This window comes from Notamacropus eugenii, chromosome 5 (genome assembly GCF_028372415.1).
Source record: "Notamacropus eugenii isolate mMacEug1 chromosome 5, mMacEug1.pri_v2, whole genome shotgun sequence".
Classification (NCBI taxonomy): Eukaryota; Metazoa; Chordata; class Mammalia; order Diprotodontia; family Macropodidae; genus Notamacropus; species Notamacropus eugenii.
In genome coordinates this window covers 339,308,812-339,331,945 of record NC_092876.1, presented here as the reverse complement: position 1 = coordinate 339,331,945, position 23,134 = coordinate 339,308,812, and the positions used below count along the sequence as shown (strand labels likewise).

General features: G+C 40.5%; 1 protein-coding gene across 6 annotated transcripts in view; it reads left to right on the top strand.

Annotated features, from left to right (window-relative positions):
* Nucleotides 1-23,134, top strand: part of KALRN (kalirin RhoGEF kinase) — a 963,226-nt gene that overhangs the window by 333,949 nt on the left and 606,143 nt on the right. For all 6 annotated transcript variants that reach the window (XM_072616710.1, XM_072616706.1, XM_072616705.1 and 3 more), the window contains exons 4-5: nucleotides 12,152-12,344; nucleotides 17,848-18,360. In XM_072616710.1, coding sequence (XP_072472811.1) covers nucleotides 12,152-12,344; nucleotides 17,848-18,360 — 706 coding nt within the window. The remainder of the gene's footprint in view (nucleotides 1-12,151; nucleotides 12,345-17,847; nucleotides 18,361-23,134) is intronic.

The following is a 23,134-nucleotide window of genomic DNA, read 5'->3' as shown; positions in this document are numbered from 1 at the left end:
GTCAAATGGCATCAGATGGCATGGGAACTTCCACTGGAACATTTTAGGGGGCAGTAAATAGTAAGGGAGGGAGATAATCTATGTAGTAGGAAGCTGGGTGGTGCAGAGGTGGATAGAGCACTGGAATTGGAGTCAGGAAGACCTAATTTCAAATATGGCCTTAGACATCGTGTGCTTTTAGGCATCATATAAACTCGCTGTGCCTCAGTTTCCTCATCCATTAATGGAGATAATAATAGCACCTACCCCCCAAAATTATTGCGATAATATTTGTAAGGTGTTTTGGAAACCTTAAAGTGCTATGTAAACGTAAATGTTAGCTGCTGTGGAAGTGAGAGAGTGGAACTTAGGATGGCAATGATCTTGGGGACTTAGTTGCTTCATCTGTAAAATGAGGGCATGGTGGTGTTAGATGACCTCTAACATCCCTTCCAGATAGAAATCCATGATCCCGTGATTGTGATGGGTGGGAGAAGGTCTTTGTCAGTCCAAGATCATGGCTTATGCTAGAACTCGAACTTATACATAGTACACACCAGAAGTGAGTGACCCTGATGAGATCTAGGGTCAGGTGGAGCTTAGGGCTGAGCATCAGAATTATACCAGCCAAGCTTACTTCTGGTTTCCTGTCCCTGGGTAAGAAGGCTTGACAGTTGTACCCAAACAGCACTGGAATGAGCTCCCCCTTCCCTAGTCGTGTTGGATGGTATGGTGGAGTTGTGCTGAGGTTGCAAGGATCATGCAACACTCCTAGAGAGTGTTGGACAGATGCTATTCTAGCACCCTACAAACATTTTACTGGAAAACTTATCAGCATGACAGCAGGTTCCTTAAGCAAAAAGGAAACTTTCTAGGACCTAGTTGATGCCACACTGGTACCTGGAAGGAGAATGAGAGGGAAGGGGGGATAGTGTCAGCTTAACAGGGAAGGGGCACTGTGCTAACTGAACTCTGGGAGGGAAGCAGTTGAGCTGTGAGAACAGGAAGGCAATAGTACTAGGAAGGACCTCAACATTTCTTCTTTGAGGTTGCCTGTAGGGACAACCCAGGCCTCTGGGCCCAGGAATGTTTTTCTCCTTTCTCATCTCTACATTTCAGTTTCCTTGACTTCCTTCAAGCCTCCCCTGAAGTCTCACTTTCTACATGAAGCCTTTCCCAGTCCTTAATCTTAGTGTCCTCCCTCTGAAGTTACCACTCCCATTTATTTGTCTGTATCTTGTTTGTACATAGATCTTTCCATGCTGTCTCCTCCATTATTCTAAAGAATCCTCCAGATTCTTTTTTTTTTTTTTTTTTTTTTTTATTAATTTTTTTATTTTTTTAATGTTTAACAATCATTGCCATACAATTGCGATTTTATCCCTCCCCACCCACCCCCCACTACCTCCCTCCCTCCCCATGACTGCATACAATTCTGTATAGATTCTACATATACTTTCCTATTGAGTATATTTTCACTATAGTCATGCTATGTAGTCAGACTAAGATAAATGAAAGAAATCGTATAACAAATCAGAACATGATACACAAACACAAACACATACACAAACATGATCTGCTACATTATGTGAGTGACTTCCATATTTCTCTCTCTGAGTGTGGAAGGCATTTTGCCTTGAGGTCCACCATTGGGATTTTTTTTTTTTTTTCAGAAGTTCTTGTGTTATTACAAAAATCTAAGTCTACCAGAAAAAGCTCTCACACACTGTGGTTGTTGCTGTGCATAAAGTTCTCCTGGTTCTGCTCCTTTCACTCAGCATCAGGTCATATAAGTCCTTCCAGGCCTCTCTGAAGTCTTCTTGTTCATCATTTCTTATGGCACAATAGTACTCCATTACATTCATATACCATAATTTATTCAGCCATTCCCCAATTGATGGACATCCCCTTGACTTCCAGTTTTTGGCAACTACATAGAGTGCTGCTATAAATATTTTTGTACATGTGGGACCCTTTCCCATTTTTATGATCTCTTGGGGATATAGTCCTAGTAGCGATATTGCTGGGTCAAAGGGTATGCACATTTTTGTAGCCCTTTGGGCATAGTTCCAAATTGCTCTCCAGAATGGTTGGATGCGCTCACAGCTCCACCAACAATGAATTAGTGTTCCAACTCTCCCACATCCTCTCCAGCATTTATCATTTTCTTGTTCTGTCATGTTTGCCAGTCTTATAGGTGTGATGTGGTACCTCAGAGTTGTTTTGATTTGCATCTCTCTAACCAATAGTGATTTAGAGCATTTTTTCATATGATTATAGATAGCTTTAATTTCTTCCTCTGAAAATTGCCTGTTCATATCCTTTGACCATTTATCAATTGGGGAATGACTTGTATGATTATACATTTGGGTCAGTTCTCTATATATTCTAGAAATGAGGCCTTTATCCCCGAGCTTAGCTGTAAAAATTTTTTCCCAATTTACTACATCCCTCCGGATTTTGGTTGCATTGGGTTTGGTTGTGCAAAAACTTCTCAGTTTAATGTACTCAAAGTTATCCATTTTGCATTTCATAATGCATTCTATCTCTCCTTTAGTAAAGAATTCTTCCCTTCTCCATAGATCTGATAAATACACTATTCCTTGCTTCTCCAGTTTATTCATGGTATCAATCTTTATACCTAAATCATGTACCCATTTGGACTTTATTCTTGTGTACGGTGTCAGGTATGGGTCTATGCCTAATTTCCGCCACACTGTTATCCAGTTTTCCCAGCAATTTTTGTCAAACAATGAGTTCTTATCCCAGAAGCTGGGGTCCTTGGGTTTATCAAACAGAAGGTTGCTATATTCCTTGCCTACTGCATCTTGAGTGCCAAGTCTATTCCACTTGTCTACCTCTCTGTTTCTTAGCCAATACCAAGTGGTTTTGATAATTGCTGCTTTATAGTACAGTTTAAGGTCTGGTAGCGCTAGGCCACCTTCCCAAGCATTTCTTTTCATTAGTCCCTTTGATATTCTGGACCTTTTGTTTTTCCAAATGAATTTTGATATTATTTTATCCAGCTCTAGAAAGTAATTGTCTGATAGTTTAATTGGTATGGCACTAAATAAGTATATTAATTTGGGTAGAATTGTCATTTTTATTATATTAGCACTGCCTACCCATGAGCAACTAATGTTTTTCCACTTACTTAAATCTGACTTTATTTGTGCAAAAAGTGTCTTGTAATTGTGTTCATATAGTCCCTGGGTTTGTTTTGGCAGGTAGACTCCTAAGTATTTTATACTGTCTACCCTAACTTTAAATGGGATTTCTCTTTCTATCTCTTGCTGTTGAACTTTGTTGCTAATATATAGGAATGCAGAGGATTTGTGTGGGTTTATTTTGTACCCTGCAACTTTGCCAAAGTTGTTTATTAATTCAAGTAATTTTTTACTTGAATCTCTGGGATTCTCTAGGTAAATCATCATATCATCTGCAAAGAGTGATAACTTAGTTTCTTCTTTGGCTATTCTAATTCCTTGAATATCTTTATCTTGTCTAATTGCTACAGCTAACATTTCTAGTACCATATTGAATAATAGTGGTGATAATGGACAACCTTGTTTCACCCCTGATCTTATTGGGAATGCATCTAGCTTATCCCCATTGCATATAATGCTTGCTGAAGGTTTTAGATAGATACTGCTTATTATTTTATGGAAAGTTCCCTTTATTCCTACGTTCTCCAATGTTTTTAGTAGGAATGGATGTTGTATTTTGTCAAAAGCTTTTTCTGCATCTATTGAGATAATCATGTGGTTTTTGTTAGCTTTGTTGTTGATGTGGTCGATAATGCTAATAGTTTTCCTAATATTGAACCAGCCCTGTAGTCCTGGTATGAATCCTACCTGATCATAATGTATTAATCTCGTGATAAGATGCTGTATTCGTTTTGCTAAAATCTTATTTAAAATTTTTGCATCTATATTCATTAGGGAAATTGGTCTATAATTTTCTTTCTCTGTTTTGTCTCTTCCTGGTTTGGGTATCAAAACCATATTTGTATCATAGAAAGAATTTGGGAGGACTCCTTCTTCCCCAATTTTCAAGAATAGTGTATGTAGTATTGGAATTAACTGTTCTTTAAATGTTTGATAGAATTCACTTGTGAATCCATCTGGCCCTGGAGATTTTTTCCTAGGGAGTTCATTGATGGCTTGTTCAATTTCTTTTTCTGAGATGGGGTTGTTTAAGTATTCAACTTCCTCTTCTGTTAATCTGGGCAATTTGTATTTTTTAAAATATTCATCCATCTCGTTTAGATTATCGAATTTGTGGGCATAAAGTTGGGCAAAGTAGTTTCTAATTATTGTTTTAATTTCCTCCTCATTGGAGGTGAGTTCACCCCTTTCATTTTTAATGTTAGTAATTTGGTTTTCTTCTTTCTTTTTTTTGATCAGATTAACCAAAGGTTTATCAATTTTATTAGTTTTTTCATAAAACCAACTATTGGTTTTATTTATTAATTCAATAGTTTTCTTTATTTCAATTTTATTAATCTCTCCTTTGGTTTTCAGTATTTCTAATTTGGTATTTACTTGGGGATTTTCAATTTGTTCTTTTTCTAGCTTTTTCAACTGCAAGCCTAAGTCATTGATCTCCTCTTTCTCTATTTTATTTATGTAAGCATTCAGAGATATAAAACTTCCCCTAATAACTGCTTTTGCAGTGTCCCATAAGTTTTGGTACGTTGTCTCACTATTGTCATTCTCTTGAATGAAGTTGTTGATTGTTTCTATGATTTCTTCTTTAACCCAATCCTTCTTTAGAATTAGATTATTTAGTTTCCAATTGATTTTTGGTTTCTCTTTCCATGGCCTTTTATTACATGTAATTTTTAATGCATTATGATCTGAAAAGGATGCATTGATTATCTCTACCTTTCTGCACTGGATTGTGAGATTTTTATGTCCTAGTACATGGTCAATTTTTGTAAATGTTCCATGTACCGCTGAGAAAAAGGTATATTCCTTTCTATTCCCATTTAATTTTCTCCAAAGATCTATCATATCTACCTTATCCAGAGTTTTATTTACCTCCTTAACCTCTTTCTTGTTTATTTTAAGGTTGGATTTATCTAGTTCAGAGAGGGGGAGGTTGAGGTCCCCCACTAGTATAGTTTTGCTATCAATTTCTTCCTTCAACTCCCCCAACCTCTCCTCTAAGAATCTGGATGCTATACCACTTGGAGCATACATGTTTAGTAATGATATTGCTTCATTGTCTATGGTGCCTTTTAGTAGGATATAGTTTCCATCCTTATCCCTTTTGATTAGATCTATTTCTGCTTTTGCTTTGTCTGAGATTAGGATTGCTACTCCTGCCTTTCTTACATGAGCTGAAGCACAATATATTCTGCTCCATCCTTTGACCTTTATCCTATGTGTATCCCCCCGTTTCAAATGTGTTTCTTGTAAACAGCATATTGTTGGATTATGGCTTTTAATCCATTCTGCTATCCGTCTCCGTTTTATGGGAGAGTTCATCCCATTCACATTCACAGTTATGATTACAATCTGTGTATTTCCCTCCACCCTCTTTCCCACCATTTGTGCTTTTAACTCTCCCGTCTCCCTTCCCCTCCTCAATAGTATTCACTTTTCTCCCCCTCCTCCTGCAGCCTTCCCCTCCTTCTTTTAGCCCCCCTCCCTTTTACTCCCCTTTACTCTTATTGCTTCTTTCCTCCCTTTTAGCCACCCTCCCCTTTCTTCCCCCTTCCCCTCCTACTACCTATAGAGCTAGTTAGGATTATCTGCTTAAGGTTATTGTTCCCTCCTTTGAACAAATCAGATGAGAGTACCTCTCAAACAATGCTCATCTCCCTCCCCTCCTTCCCTCTACTATGGTTTTGTACTTCTTCCTGTGATATAATTTGCCATTTTCTGCTTCCCCCTTTCCACACCTCCTATTACATTCCCTTCTCATACTTAAATCATATTTTTGCCATGACATCATTTACTTTATGCCCGTTCCCTCTACATATATCCCTTTTATCATAATAGCTGCACAGTTCTCAAGATTAACAGGTATCATCTTCCCTTACAGGGAGGTAAACAGATTGCCCTAATTGAGTTGCAAGTTTTTGTTTTTGTTTTTTCCCCTCTGTTTACCTTTTTATGATTCTCTGGAGACCTGCATTTGAAGATCAAATTGTCTATTGAGTTCTGGTGTTTTGGTCAGGAAGCTCTGGAAATCCCTTATTTCGTTGAATGACTTTCTCCTTGCCTGAAATGTTATGCTGAACTTTGCTGGGTAGTTGATCCTCGGTTGGAGTCCCAACTCCTTTGCCTTACGGAATATTGGGTTCCAATTCTTTCGATCTTTTAATGTAGAAGCTGCAAGGTCCTGTGTGATCCTGACTGTGTGACCTTGATATTTAAATTGTTTCTTTCTGGCTGCTTGTAGTATTTTCTCCTTCACTTGATAGCTCTGGAATTTGGCAACTATATTTCTTGGGGTTTTGAGTTTGGGATCCCTTTCCGGTGGGGAACGGTGGATTCTTTCGATGACTATTTTGCCCTCTGAGTCTAGTACTTCTGGGCAGTTTTCCTTGATGATTTCCTGGAAGATATTGTCCAGACTCTTTTCTTCATCATGGGTTTCTGGCAGGCCAATAATTCTTAGATTTTCTCTCCTGGATCTATTTTCCAGGTCACTTGTTTTTCCAATTAAATATTTTAGATTTTCTTCTATCTTTTCATTCTTTAGATTTTGTTTGACTGATTCTTGTTGCCTCATTGAGTCATTAGTTTCTACTTGCCCAATTCTAATCTTGATCGTATTGTTTTCTTCAGTTAGCTTTCGCATCTCCTTTTCCATCTGGCCAATTTTTCCCTTTAAGGAGCTATTTTCTCCATTTAATTTTTGTACTTCTTTTTCCATTCGACCAATTTTTCCAGTTAGGTTTTGGGTTTCCTTTTCCATCTGATCAATTTTCCCTATTAGGTTTTGAGTTTCCTTTTCCGTTTGATTAACTCTTCCTTTTAGGGAATTATTCTCTCCAGTTAATTTTTGAACTTCCTTTTCCATTTCTTCAATTTTCTTTTTCAGATTGATGTTCTCATCAGTGAATTCTTTTTTTATGGTTTTAAAATCATTGGCCAGTTTTTCTTTTATATCCTTCTTCAGACGTTCCAGGTAATCTAGTTGTGCTTGCGAGAAATTCATAGTCCCATCTGAGGTTTCAGATGGAAGTACAGTCTCAGCTCTGACCTCTTTGGTGTTTGTGTTTTGGTCCTTATCCCCATAGAAAGATTCTATGGTTTTTTCACTTTTCGTCTGCTTTTTCCGATTCATGATGTTGGCTGAGTGTTGTAGCTTTTGGTTCTTTCAGTCAGAAGGTACAGATCTTTAAGTTGAGTTGATGTGTGTCTAGGCTAAAAGCAGGCTTCTTTTTTTTGTTGTTGTTGTTGTTGTTGTTGTTGTTGTTTCCCAGATCAACCCTGGGTTTAGCTTGATAGGTGTGTGGGAGGTGTGGTCTGGTCTCAGGATATCTCCTCAGCTGGCCTGAGGCAAAGGCAAGGTCCGGGGATGGTGATCCCAGCTTCCCTATTGTCTTCCCTTTCCCCTGGAGGGCTGGGGCACGCCTAGAGGCTAATGCGTGTTCCCGCCCCTCCTGGGGCTCGTCTCCCGGGCTGAGGTTTGCTTGGGTCTCAGTGCGAATTTTTCTCTGCCCTGGGTCGTCTGTCCCTCCAGATAGCCTCCACCACGGTAGGAAGAATCCCCCTTTGCCACCTCTCCATCCTCTGGTGTTACGAGACCACCCGCCCCCTTCTGCTGCTCCCACCGATCCAGGATCAATCTGGGGAAGAATTCTATGGTTCCCTCACGGTCATCGGGGGGGAGGGGAGAGCACTCACTGATCACTCCGGCATCCCAGCTCCTGGATGTTCAAGTAGTGTCCCACTGAAGTCCCGTCTTTAGGCTGAAGATTTCAAAGGCTGTTGCGCTGATATCGTTGGCTCGGCCTGGCTTATCTCCTGCTCCGCTGGTCTCGCCCGCCACTCTCGGGCCCCTCGGGTCGCCTCCGCCCTGCCGCGCCGACCGCGCTGCGCTGTGCGCCGGGGTCTTACCCCCGCGGAACAGATCCCTCCCAGGGACCTTCCAGTCCAGCCTGGGCTCCGAATCTGTCAAAGTCCGTCTCCCACTGGATTCTACACCTCCAAAGTCTGGTCAGACTCTCCCCCCAGAAATATCCAAAGGAGTTTTTCCAGGAGCTTAGGTGAGTCGTTGCTTTCACTCCGCCATCTAATCCTCCAGATTCTTTAGAGCAGGGACTGTTTTTTTTGCCTTTCTTCATATCTCTAGCACTTAACATGGTGGCTGGCACATCATAGGCACTTACTTAATGCCTGTTGGCTGACTGACTGATTGTTGAACTCATTATAAAAGAGGAAGGAGAGAGAGCCAGATGTTATTTCTTTGTGACAGAGCAAGATTGACTCTAGGCAGGGGTCATCCAAAAATCCCCAAAAGAATTTGTTCTGTGAAGTTTGAATTCAGATGAAGGGCTGCACTTGAGGACCTAAAGGGTCACATGTAGCTTCAAGGCCATAGGTTCCCTACCCCTGCCCTAGGGACACTTGTTATCCTAATGGCTTTCCCCACCCTATTTGTGTCACACCCTGTGGGAAAAGTCTCATACATTGAGTAACGTGGTAATCTACTTAGGTTTTAGGTAAAGAGTGTTCTAAAGAGCTAAGAAATGATGACTTTGTCTCATTGTCAATGACAGTCACAACCTGATCACACCTTCTTAGCCCTTCTCTTTCAGGCAGGTGTGAGGGGCAGGCAGGACCCTCTGACTGTTCTGGGCCTGTGAGGGAGAAAGGTGGTAGCCTGTGCTGGTTGGGGGATGCAAATCTGGCCATAGCTGTGGCAAGGGGAAACAGATGCTATAGGCACTGCTTTTGCACTATTTAGGAGAATCAGAGGGTAGATAGAGGGCAGGTGGGTATATATGGAAACTTGCCAGTAATTGATACTAAGAGAGCATTTGGTAAACTTCTGTGGACACAGTGGAGAGAGAATGTGTAGCAAGAGGGAATGGAAGGTGTACTACCAGGGAAGATGAGGTGGGCTGGGAGATGTGGCATAACAGTAGTGACGCTCACAGTGTTGGTCCTGGCTCTGTTCATTGTCATAGGTGTGGGTGGACACAGGTGTTTGAGTAAAGGGTTTGTGACTTGTACTCTTCCATGGCCCATAACCATAATTAAAGAAGGGGAGCAATATTGAGAGTTCTAGTCACATCTAGCCTGGAGCCTCTGAATTGTATTAGTAGGACACCCTCCCAATATCCTATTTCATGGGATCATAAATTTAAATCTAGAAGAGACCTTAGTGGGCATTGAATACAATCCTCTCATTTTACAGATTGAGAAACTGAGGCCCAGAGGAAGTAGCTAGCCCAAGGCTTCTATTTCCTTATCTATAAAGTGAGGGGTGTTGGTGGTGTTCGATGACCTCTGAAGTCCCTTCCAGATATAAAACCATAATCCTATCATTGTATTGGGTAGGAGAGTCAAGACTAGGTCTTCCTGGTCCCAGATCTATGGTTAGATTGTGCCACATCTCAAAAGAAGGGAGCTCAGTGGATAACACATTGAATAAAATTAGTATGTTTCTATCTCATATCTAATTTTTAAAAGTTAATTATATGGATTTATTTTATTACCTCATTTCTGGCTTTATCCCTTCTCATTATCCCCTTTGGTAAGTGATCTTTTGTAAAAGAAAGAAAGAAAAAGAGAGAGGCAGAGACAGAGAGGAAGGAAGGAAGGAAGGAAGGAAGGAAGGAAGGAAGGAAGGAAGGAAGGAAGGAAGGAAGGAAGGAAGAAACTAAAAAACAAAGACAAGAAAAAAGGGCAGTTCTGTAAAACTAACCAACACATCAAACAAGTCAGACACTATAGGCAATGTGCCATACCCATAATCCCTCGCCTCTGCAAAAAATTTAAAGAAGCTGCATCTTTTCATCTTTTCTTTGGTGACAAGTTTGGTCAATAGAACTACAAAGCATTCAGTTTTGTTTCTTTGGGAACCTTTTATTTGAAAGAAGCTCGATAATGTAAATTTAATGAATATAGGTTAAATATAATTAGGCTAGTGAACACGATAATTATAAATTAAACAAGAACAGATTCTTGATAGGGCAGGCATTCAATTCAATTTAGGAATATTTCTGAGCACACACTCTATAGAAGGCACTGTTCTAAAACGGCAGGCAGAGTGAACGAAACAAAGGTGAACAAGATGGTCCTTGTTCTTATGAAACTTATATCTAGCAAAGCAGGTAATGTAAGCACACAAAATAACTCCAATACATAGAATGTGATAAGTGTTTTAAGAGAGGCATAAAATGCTGACTGGTTCCAAGGATGGGAGAGATCACATCTAATTAAGGGAGATCAGGAATGGCTTCATGGAGGAGGTGATATTTAAGATGGCCCTTGAAGGTAAAATTTAAATAATAGATATGGGGGAAGGGCAATCTTGGTAGTGGGAACAGTACAAGCAAAAGTGAGGAGGTAGGAAACCCAAGGGTATTCAAAGAATATCATGTGATCTATTTGAGTTAGTATGTAGAATATACATAGGGGAGTGGTGGGCAATACTTCAGTGGACCTGTGATCTCACTCATATGGGACTCCCTTCAGTGATAAAGTTCAGAACCCACCCATGCCTTCTCATCTTATTTGACTTTTGTCCATGCTGGCCAGTCAAATCCTCTATAAGGGTTCAATGCCAGGGCTAGTGACTCCCTCTAGGTCTCTAGCATGACATGAGCATCAAGGCAACATATTTAAAGATCATGTGGCTAGTAAATGGCAGTGCAAAAGCCAAGCCTTCCAGATTTTTTCTGGTATGACACACTCCCTCCTGAAATACAGATGATAAGGTACTTTGGGACTCCATTGTACTGAGCCTTGAATGTCAATCTAAAGAGTTTGGTAGACAGCAGGGAACTATGAAAATTCTATGAAATGAACTATGAAAACTTGATAAATGCTTATTAAATTGAATTGATTGAGTTGGGGAAGGGGAGACTTAAGGTAGGGAGTCCAGTTAAGAATCTCTTATGCATATTGAGTCTAAATTTCTGAGGTAGACAAGATCTTAGCTATCATCTAAATTCTAGGCCAAGAAAGAGCTCTTATATTTAGTCTGAGGGAAAAGATAATAAGGACCAGAACCCCATCAGAAAGGAGTTGGGTACAAGAAATATTACAAAGATAGAATTGATAGGACTTGGCAACGAATTGGATGTAGAGCAGAGACACAAATCATAGCTGATTCTGATTTATAGGACTGGTAGGAGGTGGATACCATGAGCAGAAATAAGGCCTCAGCAGGCTAGGAGGGAGCATTGGTGCAAGGGAAAGGATACCATCTTGTTTGGGAATCAGTTCAGATCCCAACTCTGTTACTTTACTAGCTGTGTGACCTTGGGTGAATTTCTTCTCTCTGGGACTAGTTCTCTTAACCTGTAAAATGAAGAGGTTGGATTAAGTGACTTGGAAGATGCCTTCCAGCTCTGTGATTCCATGACTTGGCTGGGAGAATGAAGAACAGTGCCAAGTCCAGGCTGTAGCAGAGAGAGCCAGTCCTCAAGGACATGAAGAACAGGAATTGGGGCAGGAGCCTGGGCTAGAGATTTAGATTTCACAGAAAGAATAGGGAGTAGAATGAAGAACACACACACACACACACACAAACTTAATAACAACAACACTTGTGAACACTTATAATGAAACATGAGTCATAATGACTAAGCAGTGCAAGTGGTTGGTTAGATGAAATCAATCTTGGATTGTTTCCTGGAAGAAGGACATTAGGGAGATGGACCATAGATTTAGGGTGGAAAGAACCTCAGAAGCCATCTAGTCTAAGCCCCTCATTTTACAACTAAAGAAGCTGAGGCACATAGAGTTTCTGAAGTAAATAAGAGTGTCTGAAGATAGATTTGAGCTCTGACTCGATGTTCAGTGCTCTCTATCCATTGTACCATATTGCCTCTCCTAGGTCAGGGAAATTGAAAAGTCTTCATTAACCCAGACTGGCCTGGTGTGGTGACCAGTGGCCAGTAAGAACTATAGTGGCTTGAGATGCCCTTCGCCCCTGTTCCAGCTGGTGTGAGTGACCTGCCCTACTTCTCTCCCTGCAGTGAGGACGTGTGCAAACGTGGCTTCACTGTTATCATCGACATGAGGGGCTCCAAGTGGGACCTCATCAAGCCCCTGCTGAAGACGCTGCAGGAGGCCTTCCCTGCTGAGATCCATGTCGCCCTTATCATCAAACCTGACAACTTCTGGCAGAAGCAGAAAACCAACTTTGGCAGCTCCAAATTCATCTTTGAGGTGAGAAGTTGTTTCTCTCATTGTATCTGTGACTTTTCTTGTCCTCTCCATAGAACCTTATCCCCAGCTCTACTTTTTCTCTTTCCTTCTCTTCAGTCCTTTAAATATTTCTTTTTCTTCCTTCCTTTCTTCCTCTTTCTTTTTCTCTCTTAATTGTTTCCTTCCTTCCTTATTTCTTTCCTTCTTTCTTTTCTTCATCTCCTCCTTCCCTCCCTCCCTCCTTCCCTTCCTTCCTTCCTTCCTTCCTTCCTTCCTTCCTTCCTTCCTTCCTTCCTTCCTTCCTTCCTTCCTTTCTCCCTCCCTCCCTTCCTATTTATCCACATAACTTTCTAATCCTGCCTCCCCTCTCCATGCACCCCTTCCCCCTTTAACAAGGATGAATAGTCATAAAAACCAAACCACCATCTTGGCTCTATCTGATGATACATGCCATATTCTAAACCCAAAGTCCACCACTTCTCTGCTGAGAAGAGGGAGACAAGTTTCACTTTGATGCCTCTGGATTCTAGACTAGTTGCCACTCTGATCTGAATTCTGATGGCTTTCAATGTTGTTTTCCCTCACATTTCTGTGGCCATTGTGTCATTTTTTTCCCTTTAGTGTTCTTACATGAATTACAGTGGTTTTATAGAAATACAAGGTTTTATAGAAAGAGTCCCTAACTCAGTGGGGAAAAGCTAGTTATAATAACAATAGCTCACATTTACATGGAGCTTTTAAAGTTTGAAAATGACATTATATTACCTCATTAGATCTCCACAACAACTATGTGAGGGTATATGCTATTTTCTCCATTTTTCAAATGAGGAAACTAAGCCTCAGAAACTCAGGCAAGTAGTGACTTGCCCAGGATCACTGAATTAGTTAAGAGTCAGAGGAGAGATTTGAACTCAAGTCTTCCAGTAATACTCTATGTACAATGTTGGGAGGACTTCCAAAGTCAAAATTTTTCCAAAGTTAACTATTCCCAGAGGACTCATGAATCCCTTGCTGTTGGCCCTGAGGATTTTGAATGAATGCCACACCAACTTAAATCAATTCATCAAGCATTTATTCTACCTCTAAATTTGGGACATCCCCCTCCCTCAGGATTCTGGGTCTTAGACTCCTCTTGACCTTCTTCTCTTACCAGTAGGTAGAGGAGCTTTCACGTGTATTTTCTTTTTAAAAGGCTCTGAGAACTACTATTAATCTGTCAGCAGCTTTCCATCCTCCAAGGGCAGTAAGAAAATGTGAACTGTGCTCTCAGCCGCTGAGTCTGACTCTGGGTAGGATGATGACTGTTGTCTCTAGATGTAACTAAAGCAAGGGTTATGTGGCTTCGTACAGAAATCATGAAGCCCCCTTCCCATAGCCCCCAATCAATCACTTTAGGTAAAACACGGGAGCCCTGAAAGAGACTTCTCTCCTCACCCTTCCCCCTCCTTCCAGCTTGTACAAACAAGATCTATGGTAAAAGAATGGAATTTATGAGCTAAAAGCATTGGAGATGACCTCTCTGGTAAATCATGAAACTTAATAAAAAGGTTTAACTACCTGGTCTTTCCTTAGGGCAAGCCTGTCCCATCCTCTAAAAGGAAGGCTCTCTGGCAACCTCCCACTCAGGAAAGGAGGAAATGCTACAGCAGAGGGACAAATCAATCAAACAACAAACCACTCAATCACCAGGCCTTTACTAAGTCTTATGGGCTGTTGTTTTTATTCAGTGACTTTAGTTGTGTCCAACTCTTTGTGACCCCATTTGGGAGTTTTCTTAGCATACCGAGACAAAAATGAAACAGGCTGGTATAGTGGAGAGAGAGCCAGCCTCAAAGTTAGTAAGATCTGGGTAAAATTCCTACCTCTAACATATATAGTTGTATGACCCTGGAGGAGGCACTTAATTTCCTAAGTCCCAGGCAACTCTGTAAAAGACTATGAGTTTCAGAACGTGATTCATCTACACTGGTCAGTCAGCACGTGAGCTGAAAATATGGTCCCTGACCTCAAAGAGCTCTCATTCCAAGAGAGTAGTAGGGTGTCTGTTTGCCCAGATTTTCCTCATGCCTATAAAATCATAGATGTGGTCCAAAATGTGCTCTCCTATATTTATTATTAACATTCTTATTTTATGTATTAGGAAACTGAGGCATAGAGTTCAAGGGATTTGGCCATGTATCATAGCAAAGAAATTTTAGAGTTAGGATTAAATGCAGGTTTTTTCAACTTGCTCTCCAGCACTGTAGCCAACTCTCAGCAAAGCATACACTGGGGTGGGAGGTGGGTTTTATAAAAGTGATTAAGACTGCTACTGACCTCAATTAATTTTTAAAAAATATTAAGTACCCACTAAGTGCCTGACACTGTGCTGGTAAGGAAGATACACAGAGACTGAAACAATCCAGACTCTTAAAAAGTTTAAAATCAATCAGAGGAGACCTAAGTATATACAGAATAAAAGGAAACAGACACAAAGTTGATAAATACAAGGTAGTTAGTGAAGAAGGGAACAGGATGCTTTGGGGTCTAGAAAGTCTTCATGTTGAAAGTAAGACATTACTTGTGTGACCTTGGCTGTTATCTCCTAAAGAGATAATACAAGTATACAAAGACCATAATACAAAATGGAAAATGGTAGATGTTTGGGAGAACAATGGACAAAGTGTTATCGATGTTCTGGCGAGCCAGAGATCATTTCTGACCCTCTGATGACCAATCCGTGTTGTGGTTGTTCAGTCATTTGCAACATGTCTGACTCTTCATGACTCCATCTGGGGTTTTCTTGGCAAAGATACTGGGGTGGTTTGCCATTCCTTCACCAGCTCATTTTACAGATGAGGAAACTGAGGCAAACAGGGCTAAGTGACTTGCCCAGGGTCATACAGCTAAACTAGTAAATGTCTTAGACTGGGTTTGAACTCAGGTCTTCTTGACTTCAGGCCCAGAATTCCATCCACTGTGCCATCTAGCTATCCCATCCAATCCCTGTGATGTAGTAAACAGCAGAAGAGCTGCAATGTTCAGGATTCAAGCTACTGATGCAGTCTTCAGGAGTCTCCTTAGTAGCTATTTCTTCCTTTCTCTTCTGGGAGGAGGATCAGCCTGGAGCTTCACCAAAGAAGGAAAGAAAGGAATAGAAGTGTAGCCACTGGCTCGGTATATAGGGTATAACAGGGCTGTTTGGAGCGTTCTGTCTCCAGACTCCCGGTTCTCACGGGGAGAGGATGACCTCTAGTCTCCACCCAGAAAACCTGAGACCTGCAGATAGGTTCTCTAAGAAAAGCAAGCCTTTGTGGATTCCAGTCACTTGTTCTAGAAACAGTATCACTTTGCCTCTTGCAAAAAGAAGAAAATCAGAAAAAGGCCTCAGTGGCCAGAGGAGTCTCATTTCCTAGGGAGGGGATCTCATAGATTAGGAGAGATTTAGAGAAGGTGTACCCTGAGGCAGAGGGATGGATGGTTTGATTTTGGGGAATCATCTAGTTCAAGTAGCTATGGATTCCCTTGAATCCACTTGACTTTATTTAGATGTTCATATTAAATTGGGCCAGTAAATCTGGAATTTAATAAAAATCGGCAAGAAAGAATCAGATTTAGAGATGGAAAGGATGTTTGAGGTTATGTAGTTCAACATTCAGGGGCAGCTGGGTAGCACAGTGGATAGAATCCCAGGCCTCAAGTGAGGAAGACTCATCTTCCTGAGTTCAAATATGGCCTCAGATAACTGCTCGCTGTGTGACCCTGAGCAAGTCACTTAACCCTGGTTGCCTCAGTGTCTTCATCTATAAAATGAGCTGGAGAAGGAAATGGCAAACCACTCTAATATCTTTGCTGAGAAAATCTTAAATGGGGTCATGAGGAGTTGGATATGACCATCTGGACATATGACTGTCCGTGACTAGACAACAGCCTCACCTCCTCATTTTATAGTTGAGGAAACTGAGGCACTAATCAAGTAAGTGTTTTGTCCAAGGTCACATAGGTATTGAGTGGCAGAACCAGGATTTGAATTCACTTCTGAGGAACTCCAAATCCATCTTTCTACCTTGGCCCCTGAGCTGGGCTTAACCACACGTCTGTTCTTCTTAATGGAAGTCTCAGTGTTTTGGCCCAATGCGAGGAGGAGAGAAGGATGGGGAAGGGATGTACTCAACTCGTTAAGACAAAGTTAGATTGAGATCTTTGGAATTTGTCTGCTAGTCTCTCTGAACATCCTGAATGACTTTTCAGATTATTTTCTGTCTACTCTGTATTTGTCCTATACCTATCTGGTTATTTATACATTTCCCTATTAGAACACAGGCTTCTTGAAGGCAGAGATGAGTTTCTTTTTGTTTTCCTTTCTTTGTATCCCCAGTGCTGCAGTCTGGCACATATTTAACACAATAAAATGCTTGTTGATTGACCCACCTAAAGAGCATTGACTGTATTTGATTTTGGGGATCAATGAGTCCCCATGATCCCCTGGTTGGCATCTTCCTTTCTGGTCAAAAGATACATAGATATAGGTTGAGAACCTCTTGGCCATATTTGTTTGCTTGTTTCTTCTTTTTTGTTTTTACATATCTCATTTTATTTTTAATAGCATTTTTTTCCAATTACATGTCAAGACAATTTTTAGCATTCATTTTTACAGGATTTTGAGTTCCAAATTCTTCTCTCTCCCGTTACCTCTTCTGAAAATGGTAGACAATTTGATATAGTTTATATATGTGCTATCATGTAAAACATGCTTCCATATTTGTCACAGTTGTGAAAGAAGAAACAGATCAAAAGGAAAAAAACACAAAAAAGAATAAAATAAAAAGAGTGTGTTTCAGTCTGCCTTCAGAGTCCACCACTTCTTTATCTGGATATGGATATATATCTCGTTTTAGAGGTAATAGTATAAACCACTGGACCTGGAGTCTTGGGGGACCTGGTTATAATCCCATTCTAGACACTTCTTTGCTGTGTGACCCCAGGCAATTAATTTAACTTCTTTTGGACCTCAGTTTTCTTATCTGTGAAATGAGTATTGTAATAACACCCACTTTGTGGGACTGCTATGAGGACCAATTACCAAAAATGAAATTCTTACTATTTGCCAAGAACTGTATTGCGGATTCGAAGAAACAGCCACATCCACACACAGTACATGTATACACATACATACCATACATATGTACATGCATACATATACACCATACACATACATACTCACATCCATATACAGTCACACTGCACACACGTACGCCACAAAGACCCACACCACACACACTCATATACATGTACACACCACAGATATACACAGTACACTCACATCCATGTTCATACACATGTACACCACATACACACCACATACATACACACAGAGTCCTTATTCTCAAGGAGCACACTATAATGTATCTGCAGCCCTCTGCAAACGTTAGGGTGCTGTGTAAATGTGAGTTGTTCTGATAATTGTCTTTCCATGTGTCTCCTCCCCTTGGCTCTTACATCTACCTGTCTTTGTCATTCTGCCTCTCTCTCCACCTGTCTCCAGACAAGCATGGTGTCAGTGGAAGGTCTGGCTAAGCTGGTGGACCCCTCCCAGCTGACCGAGGAATTTGAAGGATCCCTAGACTACAACCATGATGAGTGGATAGACCTACGGGTCTCTTTGGAGGAGTTCTTCAACAGTGCTGTTCATCTGCTCTCCCGTCTTGAGGACCTCCAGGAGATGCTGGCCCGCAAGGAGTTCCCAGTGGATGTGGAAGGCTCTCGGCGGCTCATTGATGAACACACTCAGCTCAAGAAAAAGGTGCTGAAGGCCCCTGTGGAGGAGCTGGACAGGGAAGGGCAGCGACTGCTTCAGTGCATTCGCTGCAGCGATGGCTTCTCTGGACGCAACTGCATCCCAGGCAGCGCCGACTTCCAGAGCCTCGTCCCCAAGATCACCAGCCTTCTGGACAAATTGCACTCGACCAGGCAACACTTGCACCAGATGTGGCATGTGCGTAAACTCAAACTGGACCAGTGCTTCCAGCTTCGGCTCTTTGAGCAGGATGCTGAGAAGGTAAGGAAAGAGAGGGGGAGAAGGGCTAGGGGAGGGGAGCTGTGTGAGGCCGAGATGGCTTCGTTGCTGAGGTTCTTGTGATTGGACTTGGCAGTGAGGAGTCTCTTACATTTCCGTGGTGCTCTTAGTTCATTAAGATGTTTTTATATACACGATGCCAATAGAATATCTCTTCTCACCAGATCCTGTGATGCAATAATGATGCTTTGCATTTTATAGATGAGAAAATTAGGACCCAGAGAGGCTAAAACACTGGACTTGGAGGTCAGGAAGACCTGTGTTTGAATCCTGCCTCAGACACTTAGGTCTGGGCTACTCTGGGAGAGTCCCTTAGTGTCTCTACTGCAGTGGTACTAATAATAGCATCTATATCACAGGATCATGTAGATCAAATGAGATTTGATGTATATACACATATTATATATACACACACTCATATGTGTATGTATTTATGTGTACACATGCACACATACATATATACATATAATATGTGTGTATGTGTAATGGTAATTTAAATGGGAAGATCTTTCCCATTAATTAATAGGCCCATGTGACCTGCTTAAGTCACATGGAAGCCTAAATCACATGAGTTTGAATCACATGAAGTCTGTGGTGGGAGAAGTTTGCTGAAGGGGTGGAGCAGAAAGGGTGGAACAGGAAGAGGCAGAGCTGGAGCAGGGCTGGGAGGAAGTTGGTCAGAACTAAGGGAGAGAGAGGAGGCACACAGCTAGGCTCCAGAGTGTTTGTTTGTGGAAAGACCCTACCACGACCAAGGCTTGGGAATGGTGCTGTCCTCTGCATTGTTACTGTGTATAGATTTTTGTTACTATGATGGGTTTGGCTCTCTGGTGTCTGAATAAATTTGTTGTATTTTGAGATTCAGAATTGTACCAGGCTCTTCTTGGCTGCCATAGGCACTGTGAATATTGGGTTGGCGCTACAGTGTGTATGTGTGTATATACACACACACATATATATGTATAATAATATTATTATTCATTTTAATTATTATTGACCCAGAGCAAAATTATGATGAAGACAAGGCCTCTTTTATCCCAGGAAACAGCTCATTCCTCAGGAGCAGTGTTTTTCTTCATTTTTCTCGAATAGTATTTTTCTCCCCAAGTATATGTAAAGATAGTTTTCAACATTCATTTTTGTAAGATTTTTGAGTTCCACATTTTTCTCCCTCCCTTACTTCCTACTTCCCCAAGACAGCAAGCAATCTGATATGGGTTATACATGTACGATCATGTTAAACATATTTCCACATTAGTCATGTTGTAATAGACAAATCAGAATAAAAGGAAAAAACATGAGAAAGAAAAAACAACCAAAGAAGAGAAAATAATATGTCTGATCTCCATTCAGACTCCACAGTTCTTTCTCTGGATGTGGATAGCATTTTCCATCACAAGTCTTTTGGAATTGTCTTGGATCATTGTATTTCTGAGAAGAGCCAAGTCCACCATAGTTTGCCACTCCACAGCATTGCATTAGTGTGCACATTTTCCTGGTTCTGAAGAGCAGCATTTTTCAACCCAGATTATACTGCAGACCAGTGTTTCTCCAAATATCATTAAAGGAGTAGGGGGGATGTTTCTGAGACCCTTTCAGGGGGTCTATAAGATCAACATTATTCTCATAATGATGCTAATGTGTTTTAATTTCTAATACAGAAAATATTGCATGATATAATCCATATAAGCAAAAAGTCTTTGGAGGGTCCTCAGAAAAATTTTTAGGAGTATACATGGGTCTTCAGATCAAAAAGTTTGAGAACCAGGGCTATAGACTGTTCAATATCTAAAAATTATCTGCCAGGCAAGATGAAGATGTCAAGGATGGGGGAAGAGGATACAGACAGAAGGAGGACAAGGTTTTTGAGCTTATAAATTTTTAAGAATTAAGGACTTTTATAAACTGGTAAAAAAATTGCTTCGGGTTCATGCTAGTTTGAAAATTGGTAATTGGGAGACTGCTTTGCAGCACCATGGGCAAAAATGACTCCCTCCTTCCCTTCATCTTCTCTTGTGATTTCCTTTGATGTAACCTTATTACTTTTTGATTTGTAGATTCAGCCTTTAAAAGGGAGTTTTCCCCCATCCTTACCCCTTTACCTACTTTTCCTAAATTGTAATATATCGCTTCCAGCTGGCAGTAGATCTAAATCACAGTCATTTTCTTACTACTTTTTAAAAATCAAAACTAAAACAAACAGTAAGTAGCATGCAATTCTTATAAAACTAAGCTTGGAAAAACTGAAATGCGTAGGCACTTTTTCCCTAATTCTATAGTGGTGAATGAATTACTATGATTTACCATAAGCCTTTTAAGTTTTTACACTAAAAGAAAAACTGTTAATATATATTCCCTTTTTGCTGAAATCACTTGTCTTTCATGATTTTTACATTTTCCTTATGAAATTTAATGTATATTCTTTAATTTTTCATCATGAAACCACTCATTATTGAATATTACATCTACCTTTGATGAAAGTCTATTTTTCTAAGTCTAGAAACTATATCCCATAGATTTTCAATAAGTTTTAAATTAGGTAAGTTAATTAAAGGCCATTGGTGTAAGCTTATCTCCATTTCTTGGGTAAATTTCTCAACCTTTTGTGATATATGTGATGATACAAGGCTGTTAGGTTTCAGTACTATACCTCCATTTGTGAATTTCTATAATTCCAGAGTAATCCTGCTTTTAAGTATAATGATATATTTATTAGAGTTTATCATTTCCTCAAAGGGATAAGATTTACAGGTTGGTTGGAAGTTTAAAAAATCCTCAAAACTATTTTTGTGTGGATGGTTTTTAATCTGATGGAAAAGAAACACAGATCATATAGACTCACGTGGACTTCTAACATTGGCTTTAGCAACGTCTTGAATGAACACCTGAGTTTCATTAGTAAAAATTTCCTTTTTCCAATCTTCAGTGCTCCAGTCTTTGTATTTTCTCACCCATGAAGTGCATTTTTCTTTATAGCAACAGTTGATAGCTTTAAAAAAATGATCTCACTGTTATTGTAGCACCAAGATACCCATTCTTCTTTATAGAGGAAGCAATAGCACAGTACAGCTGTCAGATCCCTCTTAAGGCCTTTGCCTAAGGATTAATTAGGTTATTATATGGTAATAGTTCTCAAGTCCTTTCCACTGTTTTTCATTTTCAATTGTACTTCATTTGTGCTTTGGAAAAACTGACCTTGTCTCACTTTGGGCTTGAATGAGCTTTGAAATACTTGCCTTCTCCACCACAACAGGCACTGCAATATCTCAAATACTTGTAGAAATATGCTCTTTAGTAGCTTCAGCTTTTGTACATTCCCTTGGAAAAATATTTCTTTCTCAAAATTTACAGAATTAAAAATACTACTAAAGAGAGCTCTGAAATCTGTGAGCATGGCACAAAATTCCATCCTTCCACTAACAGAGAACTAACTAAATGGGAAAACCAGTTCAGTCTAGTTTCATATGGTCAAAGTCAGAGTTTCCAGTCAACCTGGTGTCAGTTAAAGCACGTGCTCACACACACACACACACATCAAAATAAAACATTATGAAAATTATTTCTTGTCTCAAGTAATTCTTACATTACTATTATTGATATCAACTTCTTTCTAATATAATACTGTGCTCAGGCTTTGAATAATTTTTTTTTAAAGTAATTCATCCTGAATTCTTAGCTTATGCTTTAAAATGTATATGCATTGAAAAGCATTAGTGCTCTGGATGGCTTTCATCAACTGGTGGTGGCTTTGCTTTCACTAATGAAAGGGGATCCTTTCTATGAATGTTTATTCCCTCCCTAATTAGAGAGGGAAGTCCCCTTTTCTAACATTCCATTCCTTGAGTTCTTCACCATCACATTACGGTGCCTCCTACTGGGGACCCTTCTGTCTGGGGACAGGGGATTGCGCTCAGTTTTCAAAGAGCAAATATATGGCTTGGAGTCAAATTCCTGGGGCATGGCCTCACTTCCCAGATCCCTTCTTTTGATGTCCTCCGTGTCCAGGCTGCAGAGTAAGGGGGCAGGGAGGGCAGAACTTACCACAAACCTACACAGGACACCTGTGGGAATTACAGATATTCCAGATGAACTCCTGATGGCCTCTCTCTGAGGCTCAGCAGCCATACAGAATAAATGGAGTTGAAGAAGCATCCCACCACCAAAGTGATGCTCAGAGTATGGAAGAGTATAGAAGAAAGAATACTGACTCTGGAGTCAGACAGCCTTCTTGTAATGTTTACTACTTATGGGGAGTTTGGCAAATACCTTAATTTTCATGGCCCTCTGTTTCTGTATCTGTTAAAGGGGGATTGGACTAGAATCAGGGGTGGGAAACCTGCAGCCTTGAGGCCACATGAGACCCTCTAGGTCCTCAAGTACATCCCTTTGACTGAATCCAAACTTCACAGAACAATTCCCCTTAATAAAAGGATTTATCTTGTAAAACTTGGACTCTGTCAAAAGGCCACACCCAAGGACCTGGAAGGCCACATATGTCCTCGAGGCCCTAGGTTCCCTAGCTCTGTGCTAGATCAAGGCTGCTTCGTCTGGGGTTTACTAGATTTCAGGGGTCCATGAACTTGGATGGGAAAAATTGTATCTTTATTTTTGCTAACCTCCAATGGAAATTTATCATCTCTTTAAAGTATTTAATAGCATTATCCTGAGAAGGGGATCCATAGGCTTCATCATACTGACAAAGGAGTCCATGACACATCAGAGGTTAACAACCCCTGGATTAGATGAACCCTTACAA